The 27,533-nt window shown below is 39.2% G+C and overlaps 1 protein-coding gene across 6 annotated transcripts in view; it reads right to left on the reverse strand.

Annotated features, from left to right (window-relative positions):
• LOC137169412 (protein NLRC3-like) overlaps positions 1–22,056 on the reverse strand; it is a 30,298-nt gene extending 8,242 nt beyond the window's left edge. The window contains exons 1-4 of one of the 6 annotated variants that reach the window (XM_067572580.1): positions 20,534–22,056; positions 19,928–20,047; positions 18,691–18,926; positions 16,706–18,566 (exon numbers count right to left, since the gene is read on the reverse strand). In XM_067572580.1, coding sequence (XP_067428681.1) covers positions 16,706–18,566; positions 18,691–18,926; positions 19,928–20,047; positions 20,534–20,706 — 2,390 coding nt within the window. In that variant the 5' untranslated portion in view covers positions 20,707–22,056. Of the gene's footprint in view, positions 1–1,056; positions 3,032–3,158; positions 3,395–4,875; positions 5,035–6,652; positions 7,811–7,936; positions 8,229–16,705; positions 18,567–18,690; positions 18,927–19,927; positions 20,048–20,533 lie in introns of those variants that run through there. The other 5 variants (XM_067572579.1, XM_067572582.1, XM_067572584.1 and 2 more) reach the window with 5 other exon arrangements.
• Between the last annotated feature and the right edge of the window lie 5,477 nt (positions 22,057–27,533).

The raw sequence follows: 27,533 nt of genomic DNA on the forward strand, positions 1-27,533 counted from the left end.
GATTCAGCACAAAAACAGAATTAACAAACCAGTAAGAGTGAATTATTTTTAACATGATGTCATCAGAAAGATGTTATCAAGGTCATAAATGCCTGAGCAATGGGACATGTGGAGCAAATGAATTGCCATTACTCAATTAGGGGAGGTTAAAGTTATGGTTTTGTCTTAAAAATAAACTCATCGTCATACAGTCCCTGCAATCAGGTGATTAAATTTAAGCAGCTTATATCAATGATCATTTACTATTTCTCACCAACAAGAGAGAATCACTTCAGAGTTTCTTTATGCGACAAACAGAATATAAGAAAGGCAAGACTATGTAAAATGACTTCCGTCTTTAAAATAAAAAGTTGAGAAATAAAAGGCACCATTGGTTCAACACACTCAGGGGTTGTGTCGCGTATGACCAGTAGTTAACGGAGGCTATGTTGGTTATTGTTAGCAAACTTTAGACATTGTTGTATATCTGACATTACTGAATCAGTTTGTTGATTTGCTGATCACCCATGCTCACAATAAAATGGCTCATAAACCATTAAGAAAAAAAATGATGAAAGCAATTCTCTCTGACCTCAAAAATCACCTTTGGAAAATGATACAGATCTTATTTTAAACTCTTAATCATAGTGGTAAAAAAAACAGTGTCTGTCTGATTATATATTATTTGTAGAACCTGATAATAACTTTACTACATTCACTGATAACTGTAAAATACTGATATATGTGGTGATAAAATGCTGCTGTGATAAAACCTCAACCACAACCTCTAAAGTCCTTCAATTGCTTTACCAGGTTTCGAATGACACCTCCATCACCCATAGGAAGGTAAATAGAAGAAAAAACTGTAAAATCCAATTATTACTAGACATATATAGAGTAACTGTGTTCATTACCTTAACAGAATTATTTGCACTCACAACTTTTGAAACAACTCAAGAACATCTGGGAGTAAAGATAACTGACATATTATTTTGGCTGTAAATAAGTAGAGCATAAAGAGTTTTATATTATTTATATTTGAAAAATTAAACTAATGTTAATAACATCTGGACTCACTGAGCCTTTCTGCAGTTCCTCACAGCTGAGATCAGTCTCCGTGCTCCCTCCTCTGATGTGTTGTACTTCTTCAGGTTCAACTCATCCAAAGCCCCCTCTGACATCTGCAGAATGTAGGCCAGAGCTGAGCATTGGATATCAGAGAGTTTCTTCCTTGACCTGTTCTCTGACGTCAGGAACTTTTGTATCTCCCAATGTGCTGAGTGGTCGTTCATCTCCATCAGACAGTGGAAGATGTTGATGCTTCTATCAGGGGAGATATCACAAGTGTTCATCTTCTTCAGCTTGTTGATGACTCTCTGGATGATTATTGGTCTGTTCTCTGTCTGACCCAGCAGGCCTCCTAAGAGACTCTGGTTGGACTCCAGAGAGAGGCCATGAAGGAAGCGAACAAACAGGTCCAGGTGGCCATTTTTACTTCTGAGAGATTTCTTCATGGCTCTCCTCAGGAAGTCATCCGGAGATGGAAAATGGTAATCGTATCTGTCATCATCATCGTCATCTTCATCATCATGATCATCACCATGATCATCATAATCATAATCATAATTATCATCTTCATAATCATCATCTTCATCATCATCATCTTCTTCTTCTTCTTCTTCTTCTTCACAATCATCATCTTCATAATCATCATCTTCATAATCATCTACATCATGCACATATCCCAGGAAGTCCTCCAGAGCCTCTGTGTTGCTGTTGGTGTAACAGTGGTACATGTAGACTGCAGCCAGAAACTCCTGAACGCTCAGATGAACAAAGCAGTAGACTGTTTTCTGGAAGATCACACTCTCTCTTTTGAAGATCTCTGTACAAAATCCTGATAACACAGAGGCCTCTGTGACATCAAGACCACACTGCTCCAGGTCTTCTTGGTAGAACATGATGTTTCCTTTCTCCAGATGTTCAAAAGCCAGTCTCCCCAGCTTCAGAAGAACTTCCCTGTCAGTCTCAATCAGCTCCTGTGGACTCGTCTCATGTCCCTCATCATACTTGTGCTTCTTCCTCTGTGTCTGAACCAGCAGGAAGTGTGAGTACATGTCAGTCAGGGTCTTTGGCAGCTCTCTTCTCTGGTCTGTAGTCAACATGTGCTCCAAAACTCTAGCAATGATCCAGCAGAAGACTGGGATGTGACACATGATGTGGAGGCTCCTGGATGTCTTGATGTGTGAGATGATTTTTCTGGACAGCTCTTCATCACTGAATCTTCTCCTGAAGTACTCCTCCTTTTGGGCATCAGTAAAGCCTTGTACTTCTGTTACCCTATCAACACATGTAGGAGGGATCTGATTGGCTGCTGCAGGTCGGGAAGTTATCCAAACGAGAGCCGAGGTAAGCAGATTACCCTCGATGAGGTTTGTCAACAGCACACTGACTGATGACTTCTGTGTGATATCAGACACAACATCATTGTTCTTGAAATCCAGTGAAAGTCTGCTTTCATCCAGGCCGTCAAAGATGAACAAAACTTTACAGACAGCAAGCTTCTCTGCTGTGACCTTCTGTAATGTTGGATGGAAAACATGGATCAGCATGAGGAGACTGTACTGCTCATCTTTGATCAAGTTCAGCTCTCTGAACGAAAGCAGAATCACAAGACTGATATCTTGGTTTTCTAAGCCCTCTGCCCAGTCCAGAGTGAATTTCTGCACTGAGAAGGTTTTTCCAACGCCAGCAACACCGTTTGTCAGAACGACTCTGATGTCTTTCTGTTGGTCAGGTAAGACTTTAAAGATGTCGTGACACTTGATTGGAGTGTCATGAATGGTCTTCATCTTAGAAGCTGTTTCAAGTTGCCTCACCTCATGTTGGGTATTAACCTCTTCGTTCTGTCCTTCTGTGATGTAGAGCTCAGTGTAGATCCTGTTGAGGAGGGTTTCACTTCCTGCTTCATCAGTTCCTTCAGTCACACATTCACATCTCCTCCTCAGATTGATCTTATGTGCATTTAAAACCTCCTGCAGACCACTATCTGCTGAAAGAGAAGAAAAAAAGTCAAAAGAGATATGTCTCACTGCATTAATTTTCAGTAGGATAGAGGAGGTAGATTCCTGTCCTGTTTTCAGAGATGATGACATCAGCAGACAGATCTTCAGTCTTACATTGTACAGTGCTGGTCTGACGGTCTGTCTGCAGTCCACAGCTTGTTCTGGATTTTCCTCCACACTGGGGACAGAAGGACGCTCCTGATAAAGCAGACTGGTCCCAGTATGAGGTGATGCACTGTCTGCAGAACCAGTCTCCACAACTGATAGAGACTGGATCCTTCAGGACGTCCTGACACAAAGAACAGCAGGACAGCTGCTCCTCCACAGAAACATCCCTCCTCTTCCTCTCTCTGTGGAAATTAACATATTCTTTATGACACATGACATTAGTGGTGGCCAACCGACAGCTCACAAGTTGCATGCAGCTCTTTTCCTACATAAACCCTACATAACAGACTGTAAGTAAGAAAGAATTTTCTTCAATTAAAAATGAAAAGTCAGCACTTAGCTTCAATCGATAATGTTAAAAACCACAAACGAAGCCAGAAATCTTGGTGTAGTCATGGACTGAGACCTGAATTTCAACAGCCACATTAAGACAATTACAAAGTCAGCCTACTATCACCTAAAGAATATATCGAGAATTAAAGGATGTGTCAGCAAGATTTGGAAAAACTCAACTACTGTAACAGTGTTATACAAATAAACTTGCCTTGCCTAAGTATTTTGATTTCTTTTCTCTTCAGGCTCTGGGCTTCAGCACATTGAGTTTGAAATAAAATATAAAATTAAAATATATACTACAATTGCCAGGATTCAAAGGTAATTAGACAAAAACAATAATGCACTAGCAAAGGCAGGCAAGAAGAAGAAGAGTGCAAGCAAGTAAACATTGATGTAAACAATGCAGGATTCAAAACATTAGGTTGAAAAGGTTGCTTTGAAAGCTTTGTGAATGTTTCATGGGGAGGGAAATGGATTCAATACATTTGTTAGACCACAAGAATTCACACATGTGTTTTGGTAAGTAAGTCCATGTAAACATGACTTTTGTTTGTTAACAAGAAAACTCCACAGGGCTCCTTTAACACTCTTTGAGCCGTTAAAAGTCAGGAAACATAAGTAGGAGGCAATTGAGTAAAACAGAAAAGTCCACTTGTGAAAAATATGAGGCTGCTGCTCTTTTGTCTTGTGTTGTGGTGCTCAACAGAGAGCTCTGGTACATATCTTCATAATGCATTTTTTCATTGTGTTTGTCTCTCACACTGTTTCTGCTATAATCTCTCTTTTACAGTTTTTACTTTTCCCAAACATTGAATGTCAAACTCAGTTTTCTCTGCTGCAGTGGTCAGTCTGCATCAGCTGCAGCAGGCTGTTTGTATACATTTCCATTACCACTTCCCATAGTTTGCGCCTTTAAACAGGAACGCGTTAAGACACATTCTGTATTGCATGAGACCAAACATTCAGTTTTATTCCATTTTACCTGCACAAAACCCCGGTGCAGTCGTTTAGTTTAGACAGACACAATTTCACTTGTTACTAAATCCTTACTAAATATCACCCTGTGTTACCTGCTACTACTTTTGATTTTTTTAAATATTAGTTGAAGCAAGTAATAAACATTTCAAAACAGCAATCAAGCACTCTTTCCACAAAATTAAAGCTATAAATGAGGAAATAATGCTGTCAGTGCTCAAACAACAAAAAGAACAGTGACTATATTAAAAAAAACAGAATTATAAAAGAATATTGTTGTAATGTGGGTTATCAAATGACATTAAAAACTGAATCATCTTCAGGTCAGTTTATAGAAGAAACAGTCTCTTACTTTGTGTCTGAGGGTCCAGGTTCATTACTGAAGCTTACAGGAATACCTTTAGACCAGTCACTCTTCATAGACCGACAGCTGGATATTAGACCCTCTGCTCCGTCCTCCTCTTCCTCAAAATCATTCATCTTCTGGAGTCTGACAGGTAAACCAGTAACACTGGAGACACACACATACACAGTATAATAAGCACACTCCTTCCTCTCAACTTCGTAGCTTCTTATTAGTTTACATAACTTAAACTACAACCATGTGTGTTTTCTGGCCATCACAAAGATAAACTTTGACTCTGGTTTAAATCCAACAAACAGACTTCAGATAAACATCTGTGGGTACATCTCAAGTCTCTTATTTGAGCTATCCTCCCTCCTTGTGCCTCACCTGAACCGAAATTTATTCCTGGTGCGCCATTTTGAGAGGCGTCTCAAGTCTCTTATTTCTGCTCCGAGGAGCGAGGAAACACAAGAGCAGCCTTCACTGGAAGTCTTTTACCAGCTGACACGCCCCCTTATTGGATCTCAGTTATTGAATGGACGCTGCAGCTGATCAGACTGATCTGATACATCACTGCAGTTTCATACCGAAGTGGAGACAGATTACAGATTGTATCAGCCACAAAGTTGTATGTTTTATTTGTCTTCTGATTCATCATCTAGTTAAAAAATCTGTTAATTGTTGGTCTGATCAATAAAAGAACCATAAACAACTTTCTTCATTTATTAGAAAGATTTTACTTTTCATGATGTTATTTCCTCCATTAAACTGTTTCTTGCTGACAGACAGACTCTCAGTGAATTAAATTGTACCTATATTAACAGTTAAACACGTTTATATTTTAAATCATTTATCGTCATTTCCATTCAGTCACGTGTGAGGCTGAAAATTCCTGAGTTACATAATTTCCATTTTCCCTGAAACATACCCTGATCATATTCTGGGCTATTTTACACACACACACACACACACATATACATATATATATATATATATATATATATATATATATATATATATATATATATTCTGCGAGTAGAAATGGGTCCTGTACCTCTGAGCACGACACAGGACACAGTGTTTATACAGAATGCAGGTATTTATTCATGTTTTTTTTTGTTTTTTTTATGTGTTTGTTAAACAGGTAACAGCTGCAGAGAGAAAACAGCTGCTCTAGCGGTGATAACTGTGCACCTTTATTAGTATTAACACTGTGCACATGTGTGCAGACAAACTCCATCAGAAGTTTCTACAGCCGTTAAAGCGGACTGACAGCTGGTCCAGCTGTGATCAGCTACCGCCGTCATCAGAAACGGACGTCGCTTCACGTGACACTTCAGAGGAAAGCACGTCTCATGTCTCTAAAAACAAATTTCCTCGTTTCCTCTCTCCTCGCTTGGTTTCCTTGCGTCTCTCCATGCATCCACGTCGGGAGGGACTAAGACGCAAGGAAAAGAGCAAGTGAGGGAAACGTGGATGCAATTTAAGAAACTTTAAGACCCTCTGTCATTCTTCACTTAGACTTCTCTCTATTTTGACCGCACCCGTGTGCCACGTTACATCGCTGTGAGGACGCAGAAACCAAAAAAAGAAAAAAAGAAACAACGTTTGAAGATATCAACACTGTTTAATCAATTAAAAAATTAATCCGAAAAATAATCGGCAGATTGTTCAATAATGACAGTAGCCTAATCATTATTTACAACCCTAATATTAACACTCACTCTGCCTCAGACTTGCTGTTGACTTTAAAATGGAGTTTGAACAGAATGAGTACTTTTACCTTTGCTCCCTCCCGTGTGTGTGTGGGCTCTTCTCATTTCTCTATTTTGTGCCTCCTCGTCCCCTCTCTCCTCCGTCCTCCTGCCTGTGACCAAGAAACTTATAAATAGGTTCTGTGACCCGGAAATCGATCTCACTGCATCATGTTTAAGGATGTTTCAATTCCTAAAATGCATTCCTAGGAGAGAGGAGCGAGGAGGCTTGCTGGAGGAGCTATGAGCGAGGATACACAGGTGTATCCTTAGTTTTTTCGGAACCCGTGCGGTGACGTTAAAAGGGGCACACATCTGGAACATACAACCATTTGTAGTGTGTGTGAAATAAAAAATAACAATGCCTGACATCCATACATTCGTGTCACATTATGCAACGTTGTGATTTGAATTAAAAGTAAATAGCTACATCAGTTGCCATGAGCACTGTTATGCTAATTTGACAGAGATCATAAAATACAGCTGTAGTCTAAAACAAAACAATGGACAGATGATGCAGCTGTGGCATATGTCATATTTAATTGACATGACAGCTCTGAACCAATTGGCTGTCTCATTTTATTAAATACCTGTTGCCTGGACTCTTCTTTTCTACTGTCTCTTCCTTGCCTCCTCCGCTCGCATCTCAGGTGGGAGGGACTAGGACGCGAGGAGAGGAGGGGAGGGAAGGAATCGAGGATGTACAATGAGAAATGAGAGGAGGGCAGGCATGTATAAAGAGAACTGGATACAGCGTTGGAGGCGGGGCCCCGTTCATTCCTATGAGAGTTGCTCAATGGTCATGAAGCCAAAAAACTTCTTCCGCTTTGCTTCCGCATCTGTGCGGCCCATAGGTCAAGCGCACCAGTGACTTTCGCCGGCCGAGACGGCTACTTCCAGTTTAGCCCTCCAGCTACTTGAATGGGAGTAAAACAATTCAGTCGTGAACGCGGGTGACCTACGCTCAACACTGTACCTGAACGCCTCCTGTGCAGACACACGGGGAAACTGATGAGTTTACTACTGCATTTTTCTGTCATTTATGGTTGCATTAGCTTCTCTGTCCTCTCCTCTGCTCTGTTTGTCGGTGTTTGTGTTTAGCTTAGTTTGTAACGTGTATTAAAATTTGTTAAATTGCTCTAAACTTAGCTACTGGCTGAAACATCCCCTCCTCTCAACCAGCAGCAGGAGGATGAGGAGGAGGACAGGATGAAGATACTGACTGATGTCTGTGTTCTGCATTCTTTCTAAACTTCATTAAGTATTTTAACACCTGCTGAAACAAACAAGATGAAAACTGTTGGTTACGTTACCTTTAGATGCTGAAAATAATCTGAATCAAGCTGATGGATGAAGGTGAAATTAATCAGCAGCTTCAGTCAGGAAACCAACCCGAAGAAGATCAAACATGTAACTGACAGCAGGAGTTTTTTAAGGTCTGTTGATTCACAGTCTCAACTGTGTTCATCTTTAACTTGACATGTTCTTTAAGGAAATCTGATCACAGAACAGCAGCTCTGAACTTTGGAACAAAGGATCTGGAGCAAAAGTTAAATTTTAACAGACAGTATAAATCTTTATCAGTTGGATCATAAAGTCTGATTTGTGCCTTTTATTCCAACAAGAAAATAAAAAGTGCTGAGATGGCATTAATGCAGTCTGTTTTATAACTGTGATATGTGCAAAACGGGATGAATAAATTGTTTGTGGATAAGATAAAGAAAAGTTTTAACCATACCGTCCCTACAGCTGGCTGCTGGCTGCAGCCTGATTATTGGAGGATGAGAAAATCACAGTTTGAATCCATTCACTATAAGCCTGTTTTAACAATGTTTTGTGATTATTATTTTTTATGGCACACAGTGCGCTTTTTAATAAAGATTGTAATGATAATAGTCCAAAACTGTGTGAAAATGCATTCTTTTTAGTCAAATAACATCAAATTTTTCTTGAGGGAGGACCCCAAACCCTCCATCCAAAACCCCTGTGGACCTTGGAACTGCTTATTTTATTTGACCGCTGCAGGTCTGATTATTTAATCAACTGGATAGCATTATAATAAACAACAACAATCATATCATATCATCAAAATAGCAAAATGGTGCAGAACAAGAAGAAATGCTGCCACTATTCTATTGAACACCTCAGCTATGGATACACATCCTACACAGACTTTTTCCTTAGTAGGCTGCTCTTATTTTCTGTTGGAACAATTAATAAGAATGCTTCTTGTTTGGCACCAAATTTCCGCTTTCTGATTGTCTGCTGTTTGTGATCAATAACAAGACCTACTAAAAGTTTGACTGTCAAATTTCTAACTGTTGCATTTGTTTAACATAAGTATAATCATAAATATAATTTCTGTGTGGTTTTTATGTATGTCCCGATTGGAAATACAGTATTTACTTCAATAGTAGAGATTACTAAATTGAGGGAATGTAAAAAGTATCCTACATACACAGATTAGAAATTTCAATTCATAATTTGAAGTAAAAATTACAAATATGAGGGAATGATTTGTCAGAATTGCTCCTTCTGATGCTTCAATACAGGAATTGGACCTAAAATAGTATTAAAATCTTCTAAAATACTAATAACGGTGGTTTTTATCTGCGTTACCATCTGAGCAAACATTGCAAAAAATAAACAAAAGCCACACAAAATGTGAAGTGTGAAGAAGGTTTGAGAGATTATAAGATTTTAGATCTGAAACAGTATTTAGACCATCATGAAAGGAGATAAAATGATCATAAAATATTACTGAAAAGTTGAATAAATAAATAACTTGTAGAAAGTTGTCAAACATTCTTAATAAAGGTGAGTTTTTTCGAATTTGTTACACGAAAGGACAAGAATGTGACGGTAAAGTGCAAAGAGTGTCCAGGCCAGAACAACTATCCACTGCTGTGAACACATCACACAGCAGAACCTGCAAAGGCAACATGCTAACACAAAGCTAGTAGCCAAAGACTCCTGGACCCAGTGTGATGCTCAAGCTGAGTGTATGCCGACCACAACCATCTGAGCAAACATTGCAAAAAATAAACAAAAGCCAAACAAAATGCTTGAAAACCATCTTTTATTTGATCTTTATTAAACAAAATACACTCCATATCAAACACACCAAGGCATTGCCAGCGAAACTGGCCTCTGAAATACACATACATAGAGAAAAGAGCACATTAAACCAGCCAGTTCCAGTACTAGATGAGCCATTAAAATATCACTATCTCCTCTGGAGAAAAAACTATTTTGATCAAATCTGACAGAAACTTTGGCTTTTATTTAGCAAGGCTATCCTGAGAGAAAGTCCATCTGATGAGAAAGAGAAATGAAGAGACGGAGGATACAGAGGGAGACGACACAGCAGAGGAATGTGTTTCCATGGTGATGGTTTGGGATAAAACTGACCAGTCAGAGAAGGTTTGTGTGTCCTGTCAAGTCTGACAATGTTCTGTATTTATTTCTTATTGTCAACAAATCCCATGAAAAGACCAAAACTACCAATGAATAGATGCTAAAAACAAGTGTTGTGAGTGTATCACAAGCTTGATTTGACTTTTTCCTGTGTTCCAAAGAGCTCCATTGTTGTTCAAAAACTATGAAAAACACATCAATGAGCACACACACTGTAGTTTATATGGATTCAATCCCACATACACCATCCTGCTGCCAGAAATACTCACTAGCCACTGAGAATAGCCCCCAACAAAAGCACTACTTCCTCCTGTTGTAAAAACTGGTAAAAACCACAGTTCCCAGCTGTTTTGGGAAATTACTGAGACTTCTTAAAAATGAAACTACATATTTGTGAGATATTTTTTAAGATTTACATCTGCAGGAGGAACACATGAGCTTTGGGTTCAGAGCTACATAGACACCGGAGAAATCTGAAAGTATATTTTTTCATGGGATTTGTTGACAGTAGAGCTGCAAAGGCTGATCAAATTCTGTAAATGTGACTGTGTTTCAGCAAAACATGAAAACAAATTAAGAGAGATTTAGTATTTTCTACATGGAAGTGTGAAGAAGGTTTGAGAGATTATAAGATTTTAGATCTGAAACAGTATTTAGACCATCATGAAAGGAGATAAAATGATCATAAAATATTACTGAAAAGTTGAATAAATAAATAACTTGTAGAAAGTTGTCAAACATTCTTAATAAAGTTGAGTTTTTTCGAATTTGTTACACGAAAGGACAAGATTGTGACGGTAAAGTGCAAAGAGTGTCCTGGCCAGAACAACTATCCACTGCTGTGAACACATCACACAGCAGAACCTGCAAAGGCAACATGCTAACACAAAGCTAGTAGCCAAAGACTCCTGGACCCAGTGTGATGCTCAAGCTGAGTGTATGCCGACCCCAACCAGGCAGCAAAAGCTTGATTTTCAACAGGTAACGTTAACAAAAGCAGAGATGAATAGGCTTGTAGCATTGTTCATAATAGAGGAAATGCTGACTGTTTCTACAGTGGAATCTCCGTCTTTCAGAAACATACTCAGCAAAATACAAATAACAGGGAACGGACGGCCACCATCATCAGACAGGAAACTTTTTCTTTTGTATGTCCTCCTTATTAAGATAGGGATTTGCTCTGATATGTGGGCATATGTAAGGTTTAACGTTATATTGGTAACTGGCAATTACACGACAATGCATCTCAGGCGTTGTTGCAGAGTAATACAAAAGTAATGTAATGAGTAGTGTAATTAATTACCTTTCACAGGGAGTAATTAAGTAAAGTAATGCATTACTTTTTAAAAAAGTAACGAGTAATGTGTAATGCATTACATTTTTTGAGTAACGACCCCAACACCGATTGCGAGTGGTCTGCAGGGGAAGAACGGACACAAAGCAAACAACCAATCACAAATCAGATTCAACTTGCACTGTCACTACTGCAGGTTAGAAGGTGCAGAGGTGTGTGTGTGTGTGTTTAAATGAGATAATGATGCTGCACCTGCGATTAGTCAACTGCTGATTCACATAAAATCACTATTGTTCAGAGAAATGATGAAACTCAGTGAAATTAACTTAGTTTTTGGTAAAATAGACATGAGACAACTTCCTTTCACTCTGTATTCAACCAGTGTGTTAATGTGTGTGTGTGTGTGTGTGTGTGTGTGTGTCTGTGTATGTATTAAATATTAACCCTCAAATTGAAATCAAAATTAAGTATTAAATTTAAATTAAATCCATCAGTCACCTTTAAACCAAACTGAAAGAGGAAAGAAGGAATTAAGTCTGACATCTTGAAGGCAACTGATTATGTTTAACTGGAATATTAACTTGAAATTGACCAAATCCAAAATGATTTCACCTAATAACTCCTTTAGTTTCATTATGATTATGATCTGCTGCTTGTCTTATGTTACTATTTTAAACACCTGATAGAAAGTGAACTAAAATCAGGGATTTTGATGCTACATTTGTTGAATCTCAAAGAACTTTTTAAAAATTATAATCATTTAATCTAGTAATCTCTGTAAGATTGAGATTTCTTCTGCAGAGAGATTTAAATACTGTAAAAGAAACATTTACAGACAAAAAAATAACTGGTCCAGTAACACATTACGATCGACACACATCGTCAAATTATGGTAAAATTCACTAATCACTAACATCTCACCGATGCGATGAAATTCACATATTTGTAAATCCTTTGTAATTCTTTCTATTTGTCTCCACATCAGGGGACATATTTATCAAATTTCTGCAGCAGTTGGATAAATTCTGGCCCTAGTCCTGTGAATGTTATTTTTGATCAGGACATGTCCTTTAACTCCCACATAAAACAGATTTCAAGTACTGCCTTTTTTCACTTACGTAATATTGCAAAAATCAGGCACATCCTTTCTCAAAAAGATGCAGAAAAAACAGTCCACGCATTTGTTACTTCTAGGCTGGATTATTGCAATTCATTTAATATCAGGCTGCCCTAACAAGTCTCTAAAGACTCCAGCTGGTCCAGAGTGCAGCTGCACATATACTGACAAAAACTATAAAAAGAGATCATATTTCTCCCATCTTAGCTTTGCTGCATTGGCTTCCAGTAAAATCCAGAATTGAATTTAAAATCCTTCTCCTCACCTACAAAGCTCTTAATGGTCAGGCACCATCATATCTTAAAGAGCTTATAGTACCCCATTACCCCACTAGAACACTGCGCTCCTAGAATGCAGGCTTACTTGTGGTTCCTACAGTCTCCAAAAGTAGAATGGGAGGCAGAGCCTTCAGCTATCAGGTTCCTCTCCTGTGGAACCATTGTCCAGATTCGGTCCAGGGAGCAGACACCCTCTCTGCATTTAAGAGTAGGCTTAAAACTTTCCTGTTTTATAAAGCTTATAGTTAAGGCCGACCAAGCTCGCCTTTGGACCAGCCCTTAGTTACGCTGCTATAGGCCTTTGTCTAATGCACATGGAGTATGAGGCCAAACACAGGTTGATCCAGAAGCCTAACAGCAAAGACCATATTTATCTATGCTGGTAATCAGCACTAATTCATTTCCCATCACTTGGTGTGAAGTTATAGAAAAACAAGCTGCATTCATACAAATCGTGGCTTTATTTAATTATTCATTTGTTTTGAATCAAATTATCTCACCTACAAGTTTAAATTATATACTTTTTTGTTAAAGTCATCTGCTTGGCTTACCAGTGTTTACTTACAGCCTAATGCAAATGACATATTAAATATCTGTGAAACCATGTTGCTGAACCAAGATAATTTCATGCAGCTGAGTCAAATTACCTGTTATCTTAATTAACATATAGGCTACATTTATTTCTCAGGCTTTCTTTACAGAGAGTTTTGTTACATAACCTTCGTAAGTTACCTGCCTGGTTACCTGCCTATGCAAGTAATATACCAAATTATAACAGTTTAATATTTCCAGCCCAGACTGTGAGAGAACTACAACACGTCGTCGTTATTTCTACTTTGCTGCTCTGACTGTCATAAAACAGTGACGTCTCACTCTCTCCCAGGAGTAATCCTTCTCATGCTGGCAGTCAGAGTAAATTCTCCTCTGCAATTAGTTTTAGTCCTTGGTTAACTCTCAGTGCGATTCTGAGACACTTGATAAATATGGGCCCAGGGTCAGAGTCTAACTTATAACACCTCTTTTCTGCATCAAACAGCTCATGTATAACAAATTTAGAAAGTGCTGACTTCAACAAAATCCAGAGATAACGGTTCAGTTTGCAGTCAGTTAAGAGACTTAAGTGAAGATGACAAAATCCAGATCCAGACTCTAGTCCAGGTGGATCATCAGGATACAGCTGATCCTCTCTCAACACACTCCTCGATGTTCACTCACACTCTTATAGAGATCAGAACACCCTCCAGCTGATGAGAGAAGAAACAACAGAGGTCGTAAATCAGTGTTTAGTGAGATTCATTTCATCAGCTGTCAGTCAATCATGCAGCACATTCAGTATAAAGAGCAGCAGGTACTTCAGTCCTGTTCAGACCAGAAGTGGAACAGCTGTTTAGTGTGTTGGAGTGAACACACTGAGCTCCAAGCTCACAGACCTGGAGCGGCTTTTGGTATCAAGTCTGTTTACTCTGCAGATTTCACTAAGTACACAGAGGAAATAAACTGCTGAGAGTCATGAACACATTACTGCAGAAACAGAGACATTCACTCACCAGTTTACTGATGGATTTACTGTTGATACATGTGAACTGTTACAAAAGTTTAAAAGCTACAGAGTCTCTGTGGGATTTGAATATCTTTCCTGCTGTTAAATCATCACATAACAATCAGTCAGAGCTCTTAACTAAACACCTGCTGTGATTCCTGGACTTCAGCAGAGGTTCTGATTTGTATAAAAACCACATGGTCTAAACATAATGATGGTTCTGTGAAATCAGAGCCAGTGATTTGCAGGCTTCAGTCAGACGGATCTTAAGATGGATTGATCAATTCTTTAGAGTTGAAATGAGAGAACAAACACTTTCAGATCAGATTTGATGGTACGACGGTTTGATGAATGAGGACCACTGTCTCTATACATCTTGTAAGGTTGTCAGCTTTATTTCCTGCTGACATGAACACAACAACAACAGCTGTCTTCACATCAGCTCAAACACATGATAACAACAAATTTCTGGCTGATCTGATTGGCTGACTGTTCTCTCTCTCTCTCTGCCTTTAGGTCCAATCCTGAAGCCTGTCATCATTCTCCTCTCACAGCTTCAATTAGAAAAGCAGCCACAGAGACGATTGGAGGTTCACCAGGAAATAAGATCTTTGCTTTGATACTAACTGTGTTTAATACAATACTGTTGAAACCAGCACGGACTGACTCCAACTCTCCACTGACCTCAGAGTCTCCAGTCCACAATGTGGACTTTCCTTAAGATCACACAGCAGCTCCACTTCTGGATCCCGCAGTTCGTTGTTACTCAGATGCAGCTCTCTCAGATGGGAGGGGTTGGACTTCAGAGCTGAGGCCTGAGAAACACAGCTTACCTCTGACAACCTGCAGCGACTCAATCTGAATAAAGAATACATTTTAGATAAAAATCCATTTATTATTCAATCGGATTTGTTCAAGTTTTAAATGTGTAGTTCAGCATTACTATGTCCTAATCAATTAGCTTTTCCCTAAAATGAGTAGAGTGACTTTGTCATTGTGTTATTGTGGCTCATCATAATGTCAGCCTTCTTCAGACACCATCCAAATGTCACCACAACATTCAGACAACTATTCATGTCAACACCGATTCATTAAAATTACTTTAAACACCTGCATTGATCTCTGAGTCCCTCTGTGTATGTGTGTGTGGATCAATCAATCAAAAGACCAATATCAATGATCAGACATTATTCATTAAAACACATTAAAGAATATAATCAAGAAATATTTCCCCTTCAGCAAATAAACGTAATCAATTTAAACAGATACTGGTATATGAAATCAGACATGTTTATACTCTATGATCATGCAGACATGATCTTCTTCCTGTATTTGGTAGTTTAGTAGGTATGTGTAATTATAATATGTTATTGGTGGCAGTAATCATTCCACCTGTCCACACTGACTGTAAAGTACTCTCTTAACACAGCTACACTGTAGGAAATGAGTTCATAAGTTCAGCTGAAGCTAATATGAGGCTTTGACAGTCTGGTAGACACCCACTTGATTTGTCTAACTCAAAGTTACAGGCTATTTAGTAAAAAATTCCATCTTTAGTTACAATCCCTCCACTGCAGCTCAGCAAGGAAACACTGAAGAACAGAAAGATACTTCCTTGATATCAATATTTATTTAAACTAATATGAGGCTTCAGACTTCTGAAGCCTCATATTAGTTTAAACTTGGGAAGTAATTTTTACATAGAACAAGACTGTGGATTTTGAATTCTTGAAAAAAAATTAAATTCTACAGATTTGTTCTTAGGCAAATCACAAAAAGTGAAAAGAACCAAACGTGAAACTTCAGTGAAGGATTTGAATTGAATACATAGAAAAAAAATTACCAAAGCTACAGTCAGTGAATTGACCTCAGAGTCTCCAGTCTACAGTTTGGACTCTCCAATCCAGCTGACAGCAGGTTCACTCCTGAATCATGCAGCTCATTGCATGCAGCTTTCTCCAGAGAAAGAGGAATGCGCCTGCCACCTTTCAGCATATGATGCACCTGGTGCTGGGGGACGTGTCCTGTTGTAATGTATACCTCGATGACGTGGTGGTGTACTCTCGGAATAAAGTAACTAAGTAACTAAAGTTCTTCATTTGTTTTACCAGGTTTGAATGATGCCCCCGTCACCCAAAGGAAGATAAATAGAAGAAAAAAATGTAAAATCCAATAATTACTAGAAATAAATAGAATAACTGTATTCATTTACTTAACAGCTATAAACACAACCAACTGAAAAATCAACATTATTTTGACTCACAGCATTTGAAACAGCTCAAAAACATCTGTGACTAAATATAACTAACATATTGTTTTGGCTATAAAAAAGTAGAGCATTAATGTAACAATAATAAGAATTTTATACTGTTTAGATTTGAAGAACTAAACTGCTAATCTACACTGATTTATCATGCTAATCACATCTGGACTTACAGAGCCTTTCTGCAGTTCCTCACAGCTGGGATCAGTCTGTGTTGTCCTTCCTCTGATGTGTTGTACTTCTTCAGGTCCAACTCATCCAGAACCTCCTCTGACATCTGCAGCATGTAGGCCAGAGCTGAGCAATGGATCTCAGAAAGTTCCTTCTCTGATCTGTTCTCTGACTTCAGGAACTTTTGGATCTCCTGATGTACTGAGCGGTCATTCATCTCCATTAGACAGTGGAAGATGTTGATGCTTCTGTCAGGAGAGATATCCTCACTTTTCATCTTCTTCAGGTTGTTAATGGCTCTCTGGATGATTTTTGGACTGTTTTTTGTCCGTCCCAGCAGGCCTCCTAAGAGACTCTGGTTGGACTCCAGAGAGAGGCCATGAAGGAAGCGAACAAACAGGTCCAGGTGGCCATTTTTACTTTTGAGAGATTTCTCCATGGCTCTCCTCAGGAAGTCATCCAGGGATGAATCATGGCTATGATTGTTTCTGAAATTAGCTGAAATCTTCTTGAGGAAAGATTTCGGCTTTGATTCCCTGTGTTTGTAGTCTTTTCGCAGGAAGTCCCCCAGTACCTCTGTGTTGCTGTTGGTGTAACAGTGGTACATGTAGACTGCAGCCAGAAACTCCCGAACGCTCAGATGAACAAAGCAGTAGACTGTTTTCTGGAAGATCACACTCTCTCTTTTGAAGATCTCTGTACAAAATCCTGATAACACAGAGGCCTCTGTGACATCAAGACCACACTGCTCCAGGTCTTCTTGGTAAAATATGATGTTTCCTTTCTCCAGATGTTCAAAAGCCAGCCTCCCCAGCTTCAGAAGAACTTCCCTGTCAGCCTCTGTCAGCTCCTGTGGACTCGTCTCATGTCCCTCATCATACTTGTGCTTCTTCCTCTGTGTCTGAACCAGCAAGAAGTGTGAGAACAGGTCAGTCAGGGTCTTGGGCAGCTCTCCTCTCTGGTCTGTAGTCAACATGTGCTCCAGTACTCTAGCAATGATCCAGCAGAAGACTGGGATGTGACACATGATGTGGAGGCTCTTGGATGTCTTGATATGTGAGATGATACTGCTGCACAGCTCTTCATCACTGAATCTCCTCCTGAAATACTCCTCCTTTTGGGCGTCAGTGAAGCCTCGTACTTCTGTTACCCTGTCAACACATGCAGGAAGAATCTGATTGGCTGCTGAAGGTCGAGAAGTTATCCAGACGAGAGCTGAGGCAAGCAGATTCCCCTTGAAGAGGTTTGTCAACAGCACACTGACTGATGATTTCTGTGTGACATCAGACACGACCTCATTGTTCTTGAAATCCAGTGAAAGTCTGCTTTCATCCAGGCCATCAAAGATGAACAAAACTTTATAGATAGCAAGCTTCTCTGCCGAGACCTTCTGTAATGTTGGATGGAAATCATAGATCAGCATGAGGAGACTGTACTGCTCATCTTTGATCAAGTTCAGCTCCCTGAATGAAAGCAGAATCACCAGACTGATATCTTGGTTTTGTAAGCCCTCTGCCCAGTCCAGAGTGAATTTCTGCACTGAGAAGGTTTTTCCAACGCCAGCAACACCGTTTGTCAGAACGACTCTGATGTCTTTCTGTTGTTCAGGTAAGGCTTTAAAAATGTCATGACACTTGATTGGAGCGTCATGGAGGGTCTTCATCCTGGAAGCTGTTTCAAGTTGCCTCACCTCATGTTGGGTATTAACGTCTTCACTCTGTCCCTCTGTGATGTAGAGCTCAGTGTAGATCCTGTTGAGGAGGGTTTCACTTCCTGCTTCATCAGTTCCTTCAGTCACACATTCACATCTCTTCCTCAGACTGATCTTATGTTCATCTAAAACATCCTGCAGACCACTATCTGCTGAAAGAGAAGAAAAAATGGTATTATTAAAAAGAAATATGTCTCACTGCATTCATTTTCAGTACGATAGAGGAGGTCCTGTTTTCAGAGATGATGACATCAGCAGACAGATCTTCAGTCTTACTTTGTACAGTGCTGGTCTGACTGTCTGTCTGCAGTCCAGGTCTTGTTCTGGATCTTTCTGCACACTGAGGACAGGAGGAGTCTCCTGGTAAAGCAGACTGGTCACAGTATGAGGTGATGCACTGTCTGCAGAACCAGTGTCCACAGCTGGTAGAGACTGGATCCTTCCGGACATCCTGACACAAAGAACAGCAGGACAGCTGCTCCTCCACAGACACACCCCTCCTCTTCCTCTCTCTGTGGACATGAACACATTCTTTACGACACATGACATTAGTGGTGGCCAACCAACAGCTCACAAGTTGCATGCAGGTCTTTCCCTACATAAATAGTCCAGGCTGTAAGTATTTGGACAGTTTTTCTGTTCTTTAGGCTCTGGGCTTCAGCATATTCAGTTTGAAATAAAATAATATAAACTACAATTGCAAGGGTTCAAAAGTAATTAGACAGACAATAACAATGTACCAGCAAAGGCAGAGAAGAAGAAGAAGAGTGTAAGCTAGTAAACATGGATGTAAACAATGCAGGATTCAGAATACTAGGTTCAAATGTTGGCTTTGCAAATGTTTCATGAGGAGGGAAATGGGTTTAACACCTTTGTAAGACCAGTAATTGACAAGTAAGTCAATGTAAACATGACCTTTGTTAACAAGAAAACTCCACAGGGCTCCTTCAACCCTCTTTGAGCCATCAAAAGTCAGGAAAAATAAGCAGGAAGCAACTGAGCAAAACAGAAAAGTCCACTTGTGAAAAATAACAGACTGCTGCTCTTTTGTCTTGGGTTGTGGTGCTGAACAGAGAACTCTGGTAAATATCTTCATAATGCATCTTTTCATTTTTGTTTCTCTCTCTAACTGTTTCTGCTATAATCACTCTCTGTCTGTGTGAGTGTGATACAACAGTTTTACAGATTTTACTTTTCCCAAATGTTAAATGTCAGACTGAGTTTCCTCTGCTACAGTGGTCAGTCTGCATTGATAAATCAGCTCCAGCAGGCTGTTTGTATATATTTCCATTACCTCCTCCCATATTTTCTGCCTTTGAACAGGAACGCATTAAAACACATTCTGTATTGCATGAGACCAAACACTCAATTTTATTCCATTTTACCTGCACAAAACCAATCCTTTAGTGAACAAGGACAGACATAATTTGACTTGTTACTAAATCCTTAGTAAATATCACCCTATCTGACTGAATTATCTTCAAGTCAGTTTACAGTGGACACAGTCTCTTACTTTGTGTCTGAGGGTCCAGGTTCATTACTGAAGTTTAGAGATTCATATATAGACTGGTCACTCTTCATAGACAGTTGGCTGGATATTAGAGACTCTGCTCTCTGTCTGTGGTGCTGACCTCTGGAAACAACAAATGTTTTACATACATCATTACTTATCACTAGTTAATCACAACAGCTGATTGCGTTCATATCTCAGTTTAAATTTTTATTTCTATCTACAGCTGAAAACATATGTGAGAGTGAAGAGATTTGAACTTCTACATGTGGAAACACTGTGAAGGAATATGACACACATCCTGAACATTTATTTCCTGTAAACTCATGACGTGTTTGTAGAGTCTGATTGCAATGCTCTTTCAGTCATGCATGTAGTTTGACTGTATTGTTTACAGACATTTTCATGAGCTGCACAGCTTTGATAAATACATCAGGTGACACTTTATATTTAGATGGATAAACTTTCTGCATAAGATCTTCAGACACTCACTAATAGCGGGTGGAGATGGTTGTAGTAGAGTGTGGGTTGTCAGTGGTGTTTGTTTTTAAGTGACATTTCAACACTGAATCATCTTTGGGTCAGTTTACAGTAGCAACAGTCTCTTACTTTGTATCTGAGGGTCCAGATTCATTACTGAAGTTTAGGGAATAACTTTTAGACCGGTCACTCTTCATAGAAAGACAGCTGGATATTAGAGACTCTGCTCCATCATCCTCTTCCTCCAAATCATTCATCTTCTGGAGTCTGAGAGGTAAAACAGTAACATTGGAGACACACATACATACACAGTATAATAAACTCAGTCCTTTCTCTCAAGTTAATGGCTTCTTATTAGTTTACACAACTTTAAATACAACCATGTGTGTTTTCTAGCCATCACAAAGATCAACTTTGACTCTGGTTTAAATCTGTTTCATACTTTCCCCCTGCTGGATGGGATATGTATAGCCCAATATTCTATTGACCATTTGTGCTCTCTCCTAGGTGGCCCTGATCGGATGATTGAGGGGAGAGCCTATAAAGAGGGAAGGAATGTGGCTTGGTCTCTCTCTTTTCCATTTTCCAGCCTGAGCACCAGCAGCTTTGTTCTTGTGTTTGTTCTGTTATGTTTTAGTTTTGCCTTTTTTAGTTTCTTGGTTTGGTTAGTGAGTCTGGTAGTCCCATTTTTGTGGCTTTATTTCTGTTAGGTTTAGTTGTTATGTGGATTTAGGTTAGAGAGGAGAGCCCAGATCCTACGGCCCTTTGTGGGTTGGTCTGGGTGTCTCCTCTTCTTTCTATTCTTTTTGGCCAGCTCACCAGCTTTTGTTGTTTTTTTATTAATAAATTTGTGTAATCATTGTGAAATCCTGACCTTTGTTATGCCTTCTGTGGGCGAGCTGTTTTTAGGGGGTCGTAATAAAATCCAACAAACAGACTTCAGATAAACATCTGTGTCATTCTTCATTATGACTTTGCTCTATTTTGGCAGCACCATCGTGCCACGTACCATCACTGCGAGGACGCAGAAACCAGGGAAAGAAAAAAGGACACAACGTCTGAAGATATCAACCTGTGATTTCACATTTTTCTGACAGTTTAATCAACTAAACAATTAATCCAACAAACAATCAGCAGATTGAACAATAATGACAGTAATCATTATTTGCAGCCCTAATATTAACACTCACCCTGCCTCAGACTTGCTGTTTTCCTCCTTGTGCTCTGTCAACTTTAAAGTGGAGCTTGTAAAGAATGAGTACCTTCACCTTTACTCCCTACCTGTGTGTGTGGGGGGGTGTTTGTATATGTGTTGGAGCCATAATGAACTATGAGCTTTGGTTGTTGGCTCCTTCCCACAATGTCTTTACTGGAAATTGTGTGTGTGTGTGTGTGTGTGTGTGTGTGTGTGTGGTTAAGGTTAGGCATGAATTGGTTATGGTTATTGTTAGGGTTAGGGTTATGCTGTACAAAATGAAGTGAGTCAGTGCAATGTCCTAACAAGAATAACTGTGCAAACTTGACCCAGTGTTACACACAACAAGCTTTCACTAAAAACTGTCACAAATGTTTTGTTTCTTGTACAAAACAATGTGCATATGACATTCATAAGATACACAAGTTGTTAACAATCAGTAACAAAGTGTGACGTGTAAAAAGAGTAGAGTAGATTATAACAAGCTTTAGTTTGGGTAAAAAAAAAACAATAGTAAAATAAAAAATAACACTGAAACTGGGTCAAAACAACCACTTGTCTTGAGAGGCTTTCTGGGTAACATTAAAGGTTTTATATGTAGGATTGTGAAGCAATTTACATGTATTAATTGTTTTCATTACCCATTAGTGAATGGGTAATAATGTAACGTAAAAAAATTAGACTTTCCCCGACTTTTTTTGCTGTCTGTAAGACCCTGTGGACTGATTTCTATGTGAAAGACCTGGGCCGGATTTTCCGTGAAGACCTTGCCTCTCTCCTGCTAACGTCAACAAACCATTGGCATTACCACACAACAACACAACAAAAACGGTGCTTTCCGAGTAGAAGCACCCTGCAGATATTAGTTCTCCAGCTAATGAGACGGCTAGCTGCGTACATCAACCACTACACATTTCACAACAAAACACCCTCGCAATGACAAGTCACCCACTCTCGACCACACACACAGCTAAAACATTATTTCCTCAACAAAGGAGCAGAAAACAAGCTCCAGAGCGATAGCAGAACATAGTTCTTTTGTTTTTCGTGTTGGAAGCCCAAAAGTTGTAATAAGCACACATTGCATAACAAAACTGCAGCTGTTGCTCCCCAGCCACAGCCTGTTGCTCCCTGGTGTCACAAATCAGCTGGTTTTCTGTTAACTTGTTACCTTTGTTTGTAAACATTGGGCATTTCTCATGGCGGCAGCAGATGTTCCAATCACGGAGAGGAAACATTACTGACCTTGCAATGCCTGATTATGATTTTATATCACTCATAATTTCATAGACTGTCCATCTCATTAATTCAGCTTATGGTTTATGGAGTTAAATGAAACTGTGGGATCAGAAATATTCTTAACCATATTTTCTTCAAAATAAAAACTCCCCAACCGGCAGGGGCAGAGCTAGACTCTCACCACAGAAGGGGCAGAGCATTCTTGAGGGGCCCTTCTGATAAAGTCATTTCAAAATTCACAACTGTAAAATAGCTGATATATCCTGTCCATAAACACAAATTGTCAGTTATCGAGCCAAGCAAGCCTATGTCTAAGAAAACATACAGTGAAGCCACTTTGTCAGACAAGTTTGTTCTGAAGAACAAAAAAAGAAAACAGGTTGGCAGTTGAATTCAAATGTTTCAGCACCAAGGACAGCACATGGTGCTCTATATGCATTGATTAACGAACAGTTCAGCACCACCACTGATAGACAGCGACAGGCTGGGTGTACTGTCTCAGTACCATGTCTTTCTTACACAGAAATAACATAAACATAAAATAGACACAGCGGTCTACGACACCACAGGTAATGACACAGACAGGTGCTGAGATGTGGTAAGCATGGAGGTAATCAACAGATTACCAAAATTTAAGATGATAAAGACTGATTATGGATGTTTGTATCTTCATTGAGCACTGAAAAGGTGAGAATGCCCAGTATTTCCCAAGAAAAGAGCATTGCAATCAGAGAAAAATCTAAAAAAAAATTAATAAAAATTTCCCTTTCAGGTTTTCAGGTACATTGTTGAGTGTAGGTCACCAGTGTTTTGGAAGCACTCAGAGCCCAACATACAATGACTGTAGTTACGTGTGTAAAACAGAGCAAATACTTGCCATGGGCAGTTCAAAACCAGTTTGTCTCATGTGCTCCAACACCGTGACGCTTGTGAAGTGCCACTACAGACAAAGCACAAATCTTTTGAGCAAACATACCCACTAAAATCAAAACTGAAGGTACAGAAAATAAATGATCTAAGAGCTCAGTATTATCTATCCACTTCATTTTAGTATGCACATCATTTTATTTTTTTAATGCAGGCCATATTTTACTTGAAATGAGAAAAGAACATGTATTTGCTTACTTGCTTACTTATGAGTACTTAGCCTGTTATTTATATCATCTGTGTATACTAGAATGTTAGTTTCCTCCATGTTGTTGGTGTATATACTCATTCACACCTCACATCAACTGTGAGGTCAATTTTTTTATGTGTTGAAGTGGTGGCTCACAACCAGGCAATTGGCCCATTCCAAACAGGCACATTTTGACACATTCCCATGAGCTAGTGGGAAACATGAATGTATTAACTTTCACTGATGGAAAAGATACTTATAAGATGTTTGATCTGACATCTGATAGAGAAAAGGATGACAATAATGTATATAAAGGCCAGAAAGAAGACAACAGAATTATTTTTCACTTTGCCCAGATAAGATGTAATGTCATTTTAAGCAAAAAAGCACATTGGCCACCCCGCAAGAAGCTGAACCAGCATCAACTTTTGCCAAGGCGCAACCTGACTAGATGGCGTAAATATATGTCATTTTGGGGCAGCTGACATGACACTGGTGGCATATTGTGTTGTTTCTTTTAGGAGGACAGTCTCTTTTTGTTGAAAGTTGGCTAAAATGTTTGTTTTGTTACTGTCACCGACTGTTGATCAGTGGAATAAAAAAAGTCCATAGCACCACTAGTGGTCAGAAACCCCACAGGATACCTGTAAATCAGGACTAAAACACTAGTTTTGAGCTTTGAGGATTTAGAGTTTCTGACAAAGCAAAGCAAAGCAAATGGATCCAGGATCAGTCTGCCAGGATGAATCAGACTGTCATATCAATATCCATCTAAAACAGTTACACAGACACAGTGGAATGAAACACACCCCTCATTTATTCCAGCTGAACAGTTAAGCATTTAGAGAAAACTAAGTGTCAGAGTTGAAGCATCTTCTGACTCACCAGAGTTGACATTCTTTCACTTGAAGGAGACTTATAAACAGAGAAACAAGCAATAAGATTCACCTTCAGATAAAATCTCTAGAGAGAAAGGACAGCTGCAAGAGGGAAAACTGAACACTTCAAGCTGTCGCTGACTTCAACCACTGAACGCTAGTTTTCAGAGAATCACAACTCAAATTGTAGATAAGCTTATAGGAAAGGAAGTGGTGCAATGTGCAGCTGATTAATGTCCTGTTTGTGTTTTCTGCTTCACAGAGACAGAAAATGGATTCTGAATCAGAGAAGAATCTCTGCTGTCCTGTCTATCATTGAAGATCCTGTTCTTCTGTCGTGTAGCCACAGCTTCTATAAAGCCTGCCTGAGGAGATGGTGGAGAAAGAAACAATCGTGTGACTGTCCTGTTTGTAAGTGTGCGTCTGTAAGGAAACACTCACCTTGTAACTTGGCCTTAAAAAATCTGTGTGAAGACTACTTGCTGGAGAGAGATCAGAGACCTTCAGCAGGGTCTGAGGCTCTCTGCAGTCTGCGTTCTGAGAGACTCAAACTATTCTGTCTGGACCAGCAGCAGCAGTTCATCTGCAGAGCCTATGTTGCACAGCCTATGTGTCAACGGACACATAGGACAATCTGGTTATTTAAAGGTACATATAATGCACTATCCTCATCAAATCCAGTCTTATTCTTCCAGTGAGGGAGGAGCTCCAGTTCATCTGGACTGTGACAGAGGAATACAGTCGTTCTCTGATCTGAACACACCTTCTCATTCACTGTCAAGGAGGAGCTGTTCCCACATATAGGCACAAGCGATGAAGATATTACAAGTTAAAGAGCCCAATAATGTTCATTACTATGATGACAGTGATCAAAATGAAGACTTTTGGCATCATATTATTTATGATGATGATGATTGTGAAGGCTGTGGCATTGTTCTTTGTGATTACATTTGAGGAAGTGACATAAGATTATACTTTTCTTGATTTTTGCAGATGTTGCAGAGATGATCCTCTGACTTTTTCTCCCTTGGCACCTTGAGGCTGACATTTTTGTTTTTTATTGAAATATCTCGACAACCTTTGGATGGATTACAGAGAAATTTGGGACAGATATGAAGGGACGGGTTCACACTGGCAATTAGAAGATCCCTTCATAATGCACAAACAATATAACTGATGGGGGACAAAATCCACAGTCCTCATGTGCAAAAATGTATTTAAAAGTTTATCTGAAGCTAATATGAAGCTTCAGTCAATTTTTACCCAGATACACTTGTTTAGGTGCCACATAGTTAAAATTTCTCTTGAAATATGTCTTCCGGGTTTCATCAGACCTTAATACTCCCTCATTATACAACCTCAGTAGATTGCTTGTTTAGACCAGCTATGATCAATATCAATTACTGACATATTCAGCTTTATTAATTAATCCCTCAGTTTTTAAAATGATTTGTTCCATGTTGCTGTCATGCATCACCTAAAATTCCTCTATTAAACTTTAGACAGTGATGGCTGGTAGCAGCATTTTAACTTGCATCCTCATACAAAACAGCGCCAAATTTGTCAAAAAAATGTGTCTTTTACGTCATTGCCATCATCATCTTCAATCTCAAAGTGCATATGACTGTCATTATGGATGTCATTGTCATGCCTACAGCTTGATGTACCATTATCTAATTGTAAAGGGTTCTCCAAGGAGTCCCTGTGTCAAGTCAGCGAACCACACCTGAACTCGGAGTTAGCTAGGTTCCTATGCGTTTTGATATGGTAGTAAAATCTGGAAAGCGTTCGCACAGATAAATTATATTGCACACAAATGGTGCGACCATCTTCATTGACAGTTACCGCTAACTGTTGCTCTGTAAATAACCAGCAACTGTGAATACCGCGAGCATCATCTGTTGTAACGTAACGTTAGTCTGTTAACGGCAGTAACGTTATCTAACTACTATGAGAGGCTGCTGATTTATAGAGTCAAATAACATTGGTTAACGTTACAACGTTAGTTTTTCCCGTTTGCCAAGAGCACTCGACACATTTCTGTGTTTGATTAAAGCAACCGGTCATCTCGTTTCCCTACATCACCACTTACTTTCTTATATTTATCAGTTTAATTAACGTTTACTTCGGTTAATTTAGCTGATGTTAAGTTACTCACCAGTCCATATTACCACCACGGAAAACAGCCAGAAAAAGGCTCCAAAGAAACCTCCAACATCGCAAACAACACGATCCAGACCACAAACTTGAAAATAAAAGAACAAAAGATGCACTTAAAAATAATTTTAAAAAACTCCGTGTTTAACAAGAGTTTTGCCTCACTCACTTTCCTCCAGTCAATTACTTTCGTTTGTTGTCAACGTTACCAAAGACTCCTCCTGCTTAACAGTTTTCTAACTTACTTTAAAGAGGCAGAGGAACATAAGTCATACGGTCATTCTAGTAACTGTGCAAAGAAAACATTCACGCCAATAAGAGACAGTTGCAACATGAGATGTGCTACTGAATATGCAAAGATAACCCAGGGAAGTTGGGAAGGGGGGATGATTAGTAATGTCACATTTTGGTTCCCTGTGTGCGATGATTGGAGGCTGCTAGGCCCATTTTTATTGTGAGAAATGTGGAAAATGCTGAGACAGTATTTTTCTAGGCTAGGTGCAATTGATACATGTTAGAGAAGTTTGAGACATCATTGTTTCT

Source organism: Thunnus thynnus, chromosome 18 (genome assembly GCF_963924715.1).
Source record: "Thunnus thynnus chromosome 18, fThuThy2.1, whole genome shotgun sequence".
Classification (NCBI taxonomy): domain Eukaryota; kingdom Metazoa; phylum Chordata; class Actinopteri; order Scombriformes; family Scombridae; genus Thunnus; species Thunnus thynnus.